The sequence below is a fragment of the Eubalaena glacialis genome, chromosome X, assembly GCF_028564815.1.
Source record: "Eubalaena glacialis isolate mEubGla1 chromosome X, mEubGla1.1.hap2.+ XY, whole genome shotgun sequence".
Classification (NCBI taxonomy): domain Eukaryota; kingdom Metazoa; phylum Chordata; class Mammalia; order Artiodactyla; family Balaenidae; genus Eubalaena; species Eubalaena glacialis.
In genome coordinates, this window is record NC_083736.1 from 137520564 (window position 1) to 137534443 (window position 13880).

The window sequence follows — 13880 nt, forward strand, 5'->3', positions numbered from 1 at the left end:
GTGAAGAAGCAGGGGAGGGCCGAGGGAGAAGCTGGGCCGCAGTGCAGGCCAGCCGTACAAGGAGCTCTGGAGCGGGAATGACCCTTCTTCGTTGTCCCACTTGGGCCAACGCGGCCAGACCCCCTCTGTCTCCGTACTGACCAGTCATTAAGCACTGGCTATCCTGGGAAGGGGGCGTGACCTGCTCCAGAAAGGGGCTGTGGTCTGCTCTGGGAATGGGCGTGGCCTCCCTGAGAAGGGCCAGTGGGCTGCTTTGGAAAAGGGGCGTCCAGGCCCTGTGCGCGGGGCATGAGCCCAGCGGATGCTCCCCGAAGATACCGGAGCTGAGGGCTGTCCTCCAGCAGCACCCACCCCCCAGGTGGCCGGGTTCGAGTACTTTCCGGGCCGCCCCCTCCCCATCTCCATCACAGCCCCACTCACTCACCCTCCATGTCCTCACCTGCATCGGGGGCAGCTTCTCCAGGCCCCAGGGGCCGTCGCATCGCGCCCCTCAGCTGGTGTGGCTGCCCTGGGGTGTGACCCACTCCTGCCCGCTTCGCGTGGGACAGCCCTCCCCCCTTGGTGGTCGTGGCCCGGGGGCTCCTCGTCTGGTGTGCCGCTCCTTGGGTACGGTAGCCCCAGTTGCCCAGGCGGCGCCCCTGGCTTCTCACTCAGTGAGACTCTTGTGTTTTGTGCTGTGAGGACCTTCTACACTGCCGAGCCCAGAGCTACAGGTGGGGATGGGCGGCACAGACTCCCCGGGTGGGTCACGGGGAGTGATGGGGCATATGGCCACTTTTGCTTCATCCTGGTTCCTCTTGGCAACTCAGGGCTTATAAAGGTCGCAGCCTTTGTGTACACCGTATCCCAGAGGACGGGGCCTTGGTTGTTTTCACTCAGCCGTCCACTGTCCAAGCTGGCGGGCAGGTTGGCATGTGACATAAGCAGTGGAGGCCACAGTCATGGAGCCACTCCCCCGCCCCGCTGCTGGACAGTGCATCCTCTGGTGTGATGGGATGTCATGTGGGGCCCTGTGCTGACGAGTCACGTGCCCCGTAGGCCTCAGAGACTGGTGTTGGCTGAGGCCCTCCAGGCAGGGACCAAACTTGTGCCTAGAGTATGTGTCTCTTCTTCTGTGAAGATGAGTCGCCTTCTCTCGCAGGATGGAAAGGGTCCAGCGTGGTCAGCCGGCCATGTGGGGGCTGCTTGGTCTTTTGGAGCGCTGGCCTGCTTTGGAGACAGCCCTGATTCGCGCACAGAGGGCCAGGGCCTACCTGCTTTAGGACAGGGTCCTCCCCCTCAGCGCTCAGATATCTGGAGGCTGTTCTGGGCACTGTGGGGTGTTGAGCAGCCTCCCTGGCCTCTACCCACGAGGTGCCAATAGCACCCCTTCAGTTAAGACAGCCAGCAATATCCCCAGATGTCATCAAATGTCTTACTGTATTGGGGCCACATAGAGCTGGCAGCCAGGTTGAGGGGCGGGGGGACAGCTCCCCCTCCATAGCTACGTGCGTAGTCTCTGCTCATCCCCAGGACAGCGCTCTGGCAAAGGGGACTCGGGGGTGAGAGTGTGGCAGGCTGGCCGGACGGGGCCTATGGACCCCCAGCTGCCCCCCAGGGAGCTCGGGCTCTGCACGTTTCTGCTGCTACGGCTGCGGTGTATCAGGCCCTGGTCCAAAGTCCCGGGGCCCGAGGTGTCTGCCCCTGTGATGCTTGTGATCGTGTCCATGGAGGAGGGGGCAGGAGGGAGGACATAGGATTTGCTTGGAGTATTTGTGGGGAAGCTTCATGGAAGAAGTCGCTTCTACCTGGTGTAGGAGTCCATTGATGTGGTGTGTCCGGGAGAGGTGAGTGTAGAGAGAGAAGCATGAGTGGGCGCCAGGGTCCGGGGCCAGAGGGGAAGTGACTGCCAGTGGGTATGAGATTTCTTTTGGAGGATGGAAATGTTCTGGAGCTAGATAGAGGTGATGGGTGCACAGCTTGGTGAATATACTATAGCCACTGAGTGACTGTATACTTTAAAATAGTTAAAATAGTGAATTTGGTGTTCTGTGAATTGCACCTCAGTTAACAACAGAAGTCGCGTGTGAGCTGAGCTGAGCTGAGCCTTGGTGGGGGCTGGTGAGGGACCTGAGGCAGGGGACGGCGGGGTGCAGAAGGCGGCTTTGGAGCCAGGCTCAGGAGCCACTGTGGTTCCAGCGAAAGAATGTTCCGTCAGCAGGCACCAGTTAGCTCTTTCGGGGTTTTGACCAGAGGGGGGCCTGAAGCTACTGCCTGCCCCCCTCTTGTCCAGCTCTGCAGTGGCTAGAACCTTTGCATGCCACGGATCAGTTCTGTCACCCCCAACGGATTTCTGCTGCCTGGGGTGTCCCCGGGTGTGTGGCTGTCCTTTCCTTAGGCCCTGCTGACTGCCCGGGGAAAGGAGGATGGGCTGGTTCTTGAGGTTGTCTTGAAAACCAGGCACTTGGCTGCTGTTTTGTTTACCCTTCCTCATCCTGTGAGATGGGTACGCTTGTCCCCGTTGAACATGTACATGGGGATGGTGAGGCTCAGAGAGGTGGCTAAGTGGCCTGCTCCAGGGCTTCTCGCCCACCCCCCAGGTCTGTGGCCAGCAGTGCCACGGGCAAGTTTGTTCTGGTGGCTGTGCCCCCGAGTCTGATCCCGAAGGCAGTGACCCAGGGCCCCAGGGCGGCCCACCTCTGACCCACGCAGAGGGCAGATGAGTTCCAGAGTCACTTGCGAAGAGAGTGGCATTTGACATGTGCTTTTTTCTTTTTTTCTTTTGGCTGCCCCGTGCGGCTTGTGGGATCTCAGTTCCCCGACCAGGGATTGAACCCACGCCCTGACAGTGAAAGCCTGGAATCCTAACCACTAGGCCACCAGGGAACTCCTGGACACATGCTTTTAAGTGAAGCTGACGTGGTTAATATCTTGGAGACACTGGGGGCACGTCATTTGCGTAGTTGACTTCGAAAGCGCTCGGCGAAGTGAAGGGAGTGTTTGGAAGCTGTCAGGGTGGGAGAGGCCGCGGGGTGGTGGAGGCCGCGGCCGCCGGGCTCACCTGCCCCCTGCCACCTCTGCAGACGCCATCCGCCAGAGCAACCAGATGCTGCGGGAACGCTGCGAGGAGCTGCAGCGTTTCCAGGGCAGCCAGAGGGAGGAGAAGGCCTTCCTCATGCAGAAGTTCCAGGAGGCCCGGGACCTGGTGGAGAGGCTGAGCCTGGAGAAGTGGGAGCTGCACCGGCAGAGGGAGCAGGCCCTGCAGGAGGTGGAGCGCCTCAGGACGTGCCAGCAGGTAGCGGGCCACCGCCGCCCGCCCCGGACCCGCGGGGACTGCGCTCGGGGTCGCCGGGGCGGGGGGGGGGGCTCCCGGAGTTGGCAAAAGCCATTGTCCTCGTGGTCATGGCTTAGTCACCCAGGAGGGATGCGGGTTGAAATCAGCAAAGATAAAAGGAACAGAGGGCGGGTCCAGGAGAGGCTGGGCCACGTGTGATGACATGCACGGGTACCACCACCAGGGAAGCTCCCCTGAGTGGTGCGGTCCGGGGACTTGAGTGGGGGTCAGTCCTGGAGGCCTGGGGCGCCCACGTGACTGACCTTAGTTACTGGGTCTCTGCGCCCCGCAGGTCAAGCTGGTACATGTGGCCTGGGGCCCCGGCCCAAATCACCCTGGTGGCATAGACTGCCTGGTGGGGGCCCTTGGGGAGGTGTGTTAGGTTCCTGGAGGTGCTGTAACAAAGTACCACAAACCAGGTAGTTTTAAGCCACAGAAACGTATTGTCTCCCAGTTCTAGAGGCCGGAAGTCCAAGATCAAGGTAAGGGCAGGGTTGGTTCCTTCTGAGGACCGTGAGGGCAGGATCTGGTCAAGGCCTCTCCCCCAGCCTCGGATGCTGGCTGGCAGGACTTGGCGTTCCTTGGTTTGCAAGCACACTGTCATGTGGCCTTCTCCCTGTGTGTCTGGGCGTCTCTCCTCCTCTTATGAAGACACTGGTGTCAGAGAGCGGCTCAGCCGGCCATTAGGTAAAGGGGTAAAAACAGGTTTTGTTCGGTAACTACCAACAGCAGGGGAAGGCGCCGAGCACCCTTCTGATGGGCACAGAGGTGCTGGCGATTTGAAGGGAGAGTGAGGTGGGGGCAGCGAGCAGGGGCTCAAGTGAAAACCCACGCGGGGTGGCTCAGTGTCAGCCCGGTGAGGTCAGCGGCATCCACCCCGGGAGTCAGTTCTGGAAGTTAGGATTCCATCCCGCGCAGACACGGGCAGACCGAGGCCCTATCCTTCCTGAGGATTCAGTTTCAGAGGAATGGCTCTCAGGTCCCCGAGAAAGACTCCTGGGTTGTCTCAAAGGGACAGAGGAAGGATTCACAAGTTGGGAGCCCTCTTAGGAAAGGCTCTGAGGATGGTGGGGGGCTAGGTCAGGTGTTGGCTGGAACAAACGGTACATTCTTTTGCCAGCCCTCTTTTCTCAGACAGGAACTCAAAAGGGGGCTGGGCCGGCCCAGGGTCGTGACCTTAGGCTGCAAGAAGCCACTCTAGAGTTTGCTCGAGTGTCCGAGTCTTTTGTAGTTCTCAGCAGGCACTGGATCAGGGGCCCACCCTCCTCCAGTACGATCTCATCTTAAGTTGGTCACATCTGGAGAGACCCTGTCTCTAAATCAGGTCCCATTTACAGGTACTGGGGGTTAGGCCGTGGCCATGTCACTTTGGGGCCATCGGTAAAGCCACTGCAATCCTGAACTGGTGTACTCGGCGCAGAAGTGAGAAGGAGAAGGCTGCTGTTCTCAGGCTGCCTTCAGAGCATCCGCTTGCCCCATGCTCACGTGATGGGATGCTGGCTTCACGGTAGCGATCAGAGCCACTGCCAAAGCCCTATCTCTAGCTGACAAGTGCGACAGTAGTGGGTATTGGAGGGGCCGTGGCTTCATGTTGCTGGTGGCAGCATCAGTTGGTGCCACTGCTCTGAAAAACTATTTGGCATTTTCTCTTCCAGTTGAAAATTTAGGTCACCCCCAACTCATCAGTTGCACCCCAGGTATACGTAAGAGAAACTCTTGCACATGGGCAACAGGTGATGGGGATAAGACGGTGACCCCAGCAAAAACCTGGGCATAGCTGAGTGCCCGTCCCTGGAGAAAGTGGTAGAGCCACAGGCTGGAGTTTTTTCCAACAGCTTTTCCGGGATAAAACTCAGCATACCATGAAATTCACCCCTTGAAAGTGTAGAATTCAGTAGTTTTTAGTATAGTCATAGAGTTGTCCAACCATCACCTCCATCTGCTTCCAAAACATTGTCGCCATCCCAAGGAGAAACCCCGTCCCCACGAGCAGTCACTCCCCAGTCCCACCCTCCCCAGCCCCGGGCACACGCTCATCTTCCTGGCTGTGTTTGCCTGTTCTGGGCATCTCCTGTGAGTAGAATCCACCGTGTGGCTCTCATGTCTGGCTGCTTTCACTCAGCATCACGTTTTTTTTTTTTTTTAAATAATATTTATTTATTTGGTTGCACCAGGTCTTAGTTGTGGCAGGTGGGCTCCTTAGTCATGGCATGCGAATTCTTTTTTTTTTTTTTTAACATCTTTATTGGAGTATAATTGCTTTACAATGGTGTGTTAGTTTCTGCTGTATAACAAAGTGAATCAGTTATACATGTACATACGTCCCCATATCTCTTCCCTCTTGCATCTCTCTCCCTCCCACCCTCCCTATTGGCATGCGAATTCTTACTTGCAACATGCCTGTAGGATCTAGTTCCCTGACCAGGGATCGAACCTGGGCTCCCTGCATTGGGACCTCAGAGTCCTAACCACTGCGCCACCAGGGAAGTCCCAGCATCATATTTTTGAGGTTCATCCATGCTGTAGTCTGTCCAAGTACCTCATTTCACTTTATGGCTGGATGATATTCCAGTGTATGGAGAGACTACGTTTTGTTTATCCAGTCGTCATTTGATGGACATTTGGGTCGTTTCCACTCTGGCTGTTAGGAGTAACGCTGCTGTGAACATTCCTGTGTGGACATGGGTTTTCATTTCTTTCAGGTAGATACCTAGGAGTTCCCCCATTATTTTGAACCAAATTCCAGACACCGTATAAGTTCATCTGTAAATATTTCAGTGTGCATCTCTAAGAAACATAGGAACAATACCACCGTCACACCTAAAGTAGTTACCGTTACCTGCTTAGTGTCATCAAATAGATTCTAAGATACATTTTGACAGGATTTCCTGGTGGATCCGATGTGAGCTGTGAGAGGCAGAGAAGACTCCAAGGTTTTGTGCTGCTAACTGGAGGATGGATTAGATGGGGAAGGCCTCACTGGGGTGCCATCTAGTCAGGACTGGAATACATGTGGGTATCTGGGGAAAGACTGTTTTAGAGGTGGGGAAAGCATGTGCAAAGGTCCTGAGGCAGGAGCATGCCTGTGATGTTCAGGGAAGACCGAAGAGGCAAACATGGCTGGGGCAGAGTGGATAGGGGCTGAGGAGGGCAGAGTCATGGTGGGGCTAATCATGTGGGATTAGTAAGCCAGTGAAGGATTCGGGCTTTGATCCTGAGTGTGACAGGAGCCGTGGGAGGGTGCTGTGCTAGTGTGAGACATTATCTGGATTCCTGTCTAGTGTAGGGGGTGTTATGGGTTGAATTATGTTCCCCCAAAAGAAATGCCCATATCCTGACCCCTGGTACCTCAGAATGTGACCTTATTTAGAAATGGGGTGTTTGCAGCTGTAATCAAGTTAAGATGAGGTCACACTGGCTTAGGATGGGCCTAAATCCAATGACTGGTATCTTTAAAAGAAGAGAAACAGACACCCAGGGAAGATGGTCACGTGACGATGGAGGCTGCTACAGCCAAGGGCCCTCAGGAGGAACCAGCCCCGCCGACACCTTACTCTTGGACTCCCGGCCTCTAGAAGGCAATCCGTTTCTGTTGTCTTAAGCCCCCTGCTTTGTGGTCCTTTTGGGGAAAGCTTACTGCAGCCTGCGGGCCTCGATGTGGAGAAGCTGGGCAGGCAGTTGGGTAGCTAAGCTGGGGTGCCGGAGAGAAGTCTGTCCTGGAGGGAGGAATCTGGAAGCCCTCAGCCCGTGGAGGGTACTGAAAGCCTTGAGACGGAGCAGGTCATCGTCGTGCGCGTGTAGCTGGAGAGGAGACGCGGCCCTGAGACTGCCCTTGAGAAGGATGGTGGGCGGGGCCGTGTGTGTGGCCGGGAGCACAAGGGTGCTGGTTACTACCGAGGGGTTACTGCGGAGGGGCCGGGTATGCAGAGGACCGGCGCTGCACCCTGGGCTTGAGCAGCCCGAGGTCTCAGGGGACCGGGATCTGGACAGTTTGATGACGGAGGCACACAGACTCCTGCTGGGCTCAGCCCTCGTGGCCTGGTTGTCAGCCTTGTGAGACTCGAGGCACCTCTGTGCTCCCGTGTCCCTGGGTCTCCTGTTGCCCCATCTGCAGGGATGAGGAGGGGCTGGGAGTGGGGGCTCATGGGACTCGATCCCTTTCCACCACTTCAGTTGCCTCGCTGGGGGCGGGGGGAAGCTTCCAGAGGTGAGAGGTGAGATGAGTGAGGGTGCTGAGGGCTCGAGGGGAGACCCTCGGGGGACCCGTCTCAGTGCTTTCAGCTGCCCTGGGGCTTGGGGCTGCCAGGGGTGAGCAGCTGGTAAGGAAGCATCGCCGACAGGAAGTGGCTTTTTTTCATGCAGCAGATGGCCGAGGACAAGGCCTCAGTGAAAGCCCAGGTGACATCCTTGCTGGGGGAGCTGCAGGAGAGCCAGAGTCGCTTGGAGGCCGCCACCAAGGAGCGGCAGGCTTTGGAGGGCAGGTGAGTAGGGAGGGAAAACCAGCCTGGAGGCCGTTGTCAGGGTGCCCGAGAAGAATGAGGCCATTCAGGGGCTTCCAGAGAGTTCCTCTGTGACGGGATGGACGGGAGCACACGGTCGTGGGGCAGGTGTGTGGTGGGGCTGCGGACTGGGTGTCCAGGACCTGAGTCCCAGCGGCACTTCTGGCCTCTCTGACCTTTTGCTGGAGTTTGGATTATTTCCTGAGGGGGCATTTGCCGGGCAGCGGGGAAGAGCACCCCCGTGATCTGCAGGAAAGCACTCCAGTGCCCTCCCGGCTGAGGTTGATGGCAGGGAAAGGGCACACGCCAGCACCCCCAAGGACAGAAGACACGGGTCGGGGGTGGAGAGCCCCACCCCTTCGGCTTCCTCTCTCCCTCCCATGAGGGGCCAGCCGAGCACTCTCCCTTCTCCGGCAGTCACAGATGCCGCCCTGGAGACCCAGGGAGCCCACTCGAGACTCAGCGCCCCGGGTTTCATTGAGGGCTGGTCGCAGCCCGGCACGTGCCAAACTTCCCGATTCCCAGGGGAAAGCAGGTGCGCCCCATAAACCACCCTGTGGTGCCAGAGTCCAGGCACAGGGACCACCCTTATCAGTAGGGAAAGTGTCTCGTCGATGCAGGGCACTCGCACCAGCCCACTGCCCGGGCACCACCCCAGGGGCAGCCTTGCCAGCCGGCCCTTCCGAAGCTGGCAGCCTCAGGCCCGCCAGTCGCTCTCTCCTGCAGAGGGAGGTTCCTGTAAGTGGGGTCATTGGGTCAAAGGGCACGGATGTTTCAGTGGTTCTCACGCCGCCGGGCCGCTGCCATCCAGAAAGACGGGTCCAGGCGACAGAGGTGGCCCCAGCTCTCCCAGCACGGGAGGTGATCGGGGTGCCCTGGGCGGTGTCGGGGGCGCCTTTGTGAAGGAGGCTGGAGGAGCAGGCAGGGGTGACAGCGTGTGAGCGCGCTGCCCTCTAGAAAGAAGACGGTGAAAGGGAGGCCGCGGAAGGCTGAGCCTGCTGACCCCGGGCTCTTCGCATTCTGCTGTTTCCCGTACACGCTTCTGTCCCTCCGGGCTTCGAAAAGGCACGTGTAATTTTTAGGGCACTTTTGGGTCTTCCCCGCCTATCTTTTTTCTATGCACATGAAAGAAGCCGACTTTGGTCACTTAATGACCCTGCAGGGGCATTACTCCAGCAATTGTAGGCTCTTGGGCACCCTCCTTTCCTGTCCCCCGCCCCCGTCTCCGTGGCTGAGCATGTACGTGCTGAGCTGGACGGCTCGGGGCAGGAAGCCTGCCTGCATCTCATATCATTCAGCGTGGCCATTTAAGTGGCCTCAGACTTAATGCACGTGGCTGCCCTTTGAGCCCTGGCCTGTCACATCGGGCCCCTGGCAGGCAGCACTTCCATCTGCTGATGACAGTGGCAGCCGCTAACTTTTGTCGGCTCACAGATGGGGAGCTGTGTTCAGTAGATTTGGATAGGCGCGTGCACAGAGGCGTGCGCACACGGTGAGACCAGAGACCATCCCCAGTAGCCTCCCCCACTGAGAAGCAGCCGCTGTCGCCCCGCAGGGAGCTGTGTGGACATAGGGATGTCGAGTCGGGAGATCGCGGGCTGGGGCGGATGTAGCTGAGGAGAGCCGAGCCGTCACGGCGCCATGGCACAGGGCACCGGGAATTCTCTGCTGAGGCTGCTGCTATCTCCTGGGTGGGCAGGTGCGAGGCTCTTCGTGCAGGTGTGGACCCCGGGGTCCAGACGGGCCTGCGCCTCCTCGCCACTTCTGGAACAGTGACTGGTCGGCAAAGAGCCTCTGAGCACTGCCCCTGCCTGCCCTCCCCCTCCCCCCGCCCTGCCCCATTTCTCACCTTCTCCCTCTCCGGCTTCCAGAAAGGCTGTTTTTGCTGGCTGTCTCCACCTGCTTTCCTCCCAGTCCCTCCCAACCCATCCACTGAGATGGCTCTGGCCAGGGGCCCCAGCACCCACGTGTCCCAACCCAATGGGCAGTTCCCTGGGGCTCCTCTCCCCTGGGACCACCTCCTTCACCTTCAAAAGGGCTTCTGTGGGGGCCGCCATCAGCCCGAACCTGCCCCCATTCGGCTGCCCTGCAGTTGTCCCTGTTTCCAGTGATAGTGCGTCCACCGTGACGCCTGGAGGACGCCCTTGGTCCCATTGCTCTGTGACTTGTCCCTGCCTCTGCGCAGCGTGGCGGGGATGCTGGGAGCACAGGAGGGTCCTGCTGTGGGCCCTCCGTGACCTCCCATGCCCTCGCCAGGGTCCGGGCCGCCAGCGAGCAGGCCCGGCAGCTGGAGAACGAGCGCGAAGCGCTGCAGCAGCAGCACAGCGTGCAGGTGGACCAGCTGCGCCTGCAGAACCAGAGCGTGGACGCCGCCCTGCGCATGGAGCGCCAGGCCGCCTCGGAGGAGAAGTGAGTGGCCCGCTGCCTGCTGGGAGCCCTTCCAGGGGCCGGCCGTGGGGGAGGGCCCAAAGCTGTCCCTTACCGTTGTCACACCCCAACGATCCGGCTTTCAGAGGGTGACGTTGTTCGCTCTCCGGTCCACATGTTAACAGCGTCCCGTCTGGGGTCCTACCTTCTCCTTGTTGGCGTGTCTTTTGAGTCTTCTTTAATCTAGAACAGTCCTCCTGCTTTTCTCTGTTTTTCTTGAACTTGACTTTTTTGAACAGTACAGGACAGCTCTGTTTTATTATAAACATTTCTTTGTGTACATTTTGAAATGCCAGATTGATGGAAAATGATATGAAATAGGTAGCAAAGCCTGCCTCAGAGCTGACGGCCTTCAAGGCACACAGGCACCCTGAAAGCCACATTCTGGTCTGTGGCCGTGACGAGAAGGAAGAGGGTGGAGTTGGAAGCAGTAAGAACTGTGGCTGGGTCAGGACGAGGTGCTTTCTCCAGCTTAAGCTCCTCTTCCTTAGGAGGAAGCTGGCCCAGCTGCAGGTGGCCTATCACCAGCTCTTCCAAGAGTATGACAACCACATCAAGAGCAGCATGGTGAGCAGTGAGCGGAGCCGAGTGAGTATGCTGGAGGCGTCTCCTGGGCCGCCAGCCTGGGGCTGACTCCCCTCGGTTCAGGGATATTGCAACTCAAGGCCCTACCTTAACAGACTCACAGAGTTGGCTTTGGAGAGGGATACTCAATTCGACCTAGAGCTTTGTCACGGCTGTGGGGTGATGGCTCAGGACAGGCAGTGGGGAGACGGGGACGCTTGGGCTGTGTTGTTTGCAGCCCACGTTGGACTGGGCGGCGCCTCCAGATGCTCCGCCTGCGGGCAGGACCACGCTTGTCTCCGCAGCTGGTCCCTCCCGCCAGGCGTCCCCAGATTTCCTTGGGAATGTTTCCATACCAGTGTTGAAGGTGGCCGATACCCCTTTTCTAGTTTGTCCTCATCAGACTTATACTGAGTGCAGTTTCTAGTGATCACATTTTAAGAAGGATGTAGTCAAACCTGAACATACCTGGAAGAGACTTTTAAGGGTAAAGCCTGAAAGTGGGTCACATGAGGAAGAGTTAGTTATGACAGCGTGGCCCTTTGATCTCCAGAGGGAAGGCTTGGTGGTGTGTGTGTGCGTCTGTGTGTGGGGGGGGGGGTGTGGGGTGGGCGGGGCATCCGTGAGGGACCAGCAGACCCTCGACCAGGTGGCAGAGCGGAAGGACCGATGGGCCTCGGCTTAGCGCGCACGTGGTGGAGCATTAGTGCGTGAGACTGGCTCAGTGCGGAGCACGTGGCCTCAGGAGGGAGTGTGGCCCCCGTCCTTTGAGGGGTTGGAGGACTGTCCAGTTGGGAAGGGAATGTCAGCCTGGGGGGCGGTCGTGCCAGATGACCTCAGAGGTCCCCTCCGGCCTCTGCCTTTCCTGGGCCCTGCACAGCACGGGCTGGCTGGGCCCGATCTCTCGTTCCTCTTGGTTCTGCTTTCCTGGAGCAGCAGCCGGCCTGGGGGCAGCCTGGCCCCAAGGCCGAGCCAGATCGGGCTCCGTCAGCTCCCCGTCGCCCACATCTAGGGATTGCAGCTGGAAGATCTCAAGCAGCAGCTCAAGCAGGCCGAGGAGGCCCTGGTGGCCAAACAGGAACTGATCGACAAACTGAAGGAAGAGGCTGAGCAGCACAAGATTGTGATGGAGACGGTTCCGGTGCTGAAAGCCCAGGTGAGGGCTCTCCTCTGTGGCCTGCGTGTGGGTGAGCAGATCGGGCCACTGGCGCCGGGGCCTGGCAGGTCTCTGGCCTCATTTTGCAGTGGCTTCTCGGAAGCTCTTTGAGTCCCTCGCCATGTTCCTTGAACTCTCAATGCCTTTGGGGTGACCGTCCGCATGCCGTGGGCTCTGGGAGAGCAGGAGCGGGCTCTGCCTTCCCCCGGCCTCCCGTGGCTGGCATGGAGTGTCCAGTGCGTGGCTGACGGAGCGCGGGCGCTGCCCCTGTCTTGGCTTCGCCAGGCGGACATCTACAAGGCGGATTTCCAGGCCGAGCGGCAGGCCCGGGAGAAGCTGGCCGAGAAGAAGGAGCTCGTGCAGGAGCAGCTAGAGCAGCTGCAGCGGGAGTACAGCAGGCTGAAGAGCAGCTGTCAGGAGTCGGCCAGGTGGGCCGTGTGGCGCGGGGCCCGCGGGGGGTGGCGCCGGGCGCTGGGCCCGTCAGGTCAGGGGGAGCTGGCCTCCCGCTCCCCGCCTCGCGCCCCGCCCTTCCACCAGCTTTCTGCGTGCCGGAGATTGACTCATACGTATTGATTGCACGCTTTCTTTTCTCAAAGGATCGAAGACATGAGGAAGCGGCATGTAGAGGTCTCCCAGCCCCCCTTAGCCCCTGCCCCAGGTGAGGGAGCTGCAGGGGGAGGGCTGGGGAGGGCAGGGTGCTGGGAGGAGGTGCTGAGGACCGTGCAGCCCAGCGGAGGGAGCTCCAGGGAGCTCACGCCAGCCCCTGGCCCCTCCTCCCCAGCGGTACCGCCCCTGGGGGCGGGGCTAAAGGGGAGGCGCTAGCGGTGGGGACCCAGGTCACTGGAACCAAGGTGTCTCAGCACTTTCTGCCTTGGCCCTTCCCTGCAGTTTGTGCAAGGGGGCACACAAGAAGCCCGCCCCCACTGGTGCCTATTCTCTTTCCCCAGCTCATCACTCCTTTCACCTGGCCCTGCCCAGCCAGAGGAGAAGCCCCCCCGAGGAGCCGCCCAACTTCTGCTGCCCCAAGTGCCAGTATCAGGCTCCTGACATGGACACCCTGCAGATACACGTCATGGAGTGCATCGAGTAGGGCTGCCTGCCGACACCCAGCCCAGGACAGTGCAATCTGTTGCTTTCCTCTCCTGTCTGCCTGGTCCTGAATTAGGGGCTGGGTGACAGAGGGTGGGCCCCTTCTCTGAGCCCCGAGAGCTAGCCACAGGGCCTTACGCTTCTGCGCCCCCGTCCGCTGGTTCACCTCTTTTAGGGCACACGGAGCCCCAGATAGGCCCGATGCTCTGCTTTTTTTGTTCGTTCTGTCTGCTTGAACTGCTTGTCTCCGGAGTTCGCTCTTCTTCCACCTGTGCTGGGGAAGTCAAGAGCCAAGGCCAGGGCTCCCAGACAACTGCTTCCCAGGCTGAGACAGGCAGGACCTTTCGTCCCGGCCGCCTGGCACAGTGCGGCGCTGCTCTCATGGGCTGTGTGCTGTTCCACTGGCGGCTGCACCACTGTGGATCGAACTTGTCTGCTGCTAATGGACGTTTGGGCTGTTACTGGTCTTTTTACTGTCATAAACAACACCATGGTGAAAATCCTTGTGCATCCATCATATGTACCTTTGGGTTGGATCCCGCAGGAGCGGCACCACTGAGCAGGGGGTAGACAGTGCCGACGCTCCCCTCCCCTGGGCGTGCTTTCCCGCTCCCCCTCACTCCCCATAGCCCTGCCGCAGATGACGGGTGTCCAACCCGTGGGCTTCTGCCATCCACCAGGCGAGCCGTTCTCTGTTAAGAGAGAGCTTGAGCATCTCTTCAGAGCTTGAAGGGTCCTTTTCAGTTCTTCTGGTGTAGACAGCTTGTTTGTATTTTTTGCCCATTTTTCTATTGGGCTGTTAGTCTTTTGTTCCTTGACTTACAGGAGCTCT

General features: G+C 59.1%; 1 protein-coding gene across 7 annotated transcripts in view; it reads left to right on the plus strand.

Annotated features, from left to right (window-relative positions):
• IKBKG (inhibitor of nuclear factor kappa B kinase regulatory subunit gamma) overlaps positions 1-13548 on the plus strand; it is a 22223-nt gene extending 8675 nt beyond the window's left edge. For 2 of the 7 annotated variants that reach the window (XM_061178294.1, XM_061178290.1), the window contains exons 3-10: positions 3063-3274; positions 7676-7794; positions 10069-10221; positions 10731-10827; positions 11816-11959; positions 12245-12387; positions 12556-12617; positions 12907-13548. In XM_061178294.1, coding sequence (XP_061034277.1) covers positions 3063-3274; positions 7676-7794; positions 10069-10221; positions 10731-10827; positions 11816-11959; positions 12245-12387; positions 12556-12617; positions 12907-13049 — 1073 coding nt within the window. In that variant the 3' untranslated portion in view covers positions 13050-13548. The remainder of the gene's footprint in view (positions 1-3062; positions 3275-7675; positions 7795-10068; positions 10222-10730; positions 10828-11815; positions 11960-12244; positions 12388-12555; positions 12618-12906) is intronic. The other 5 variants (XM_061178295.1, XM_061178292.1, XM_061178296.1 and 2 more) reach the window with 3 other exon arrangements.
• Positions 13549-13880: the final 332 nt, after the last annotated feature.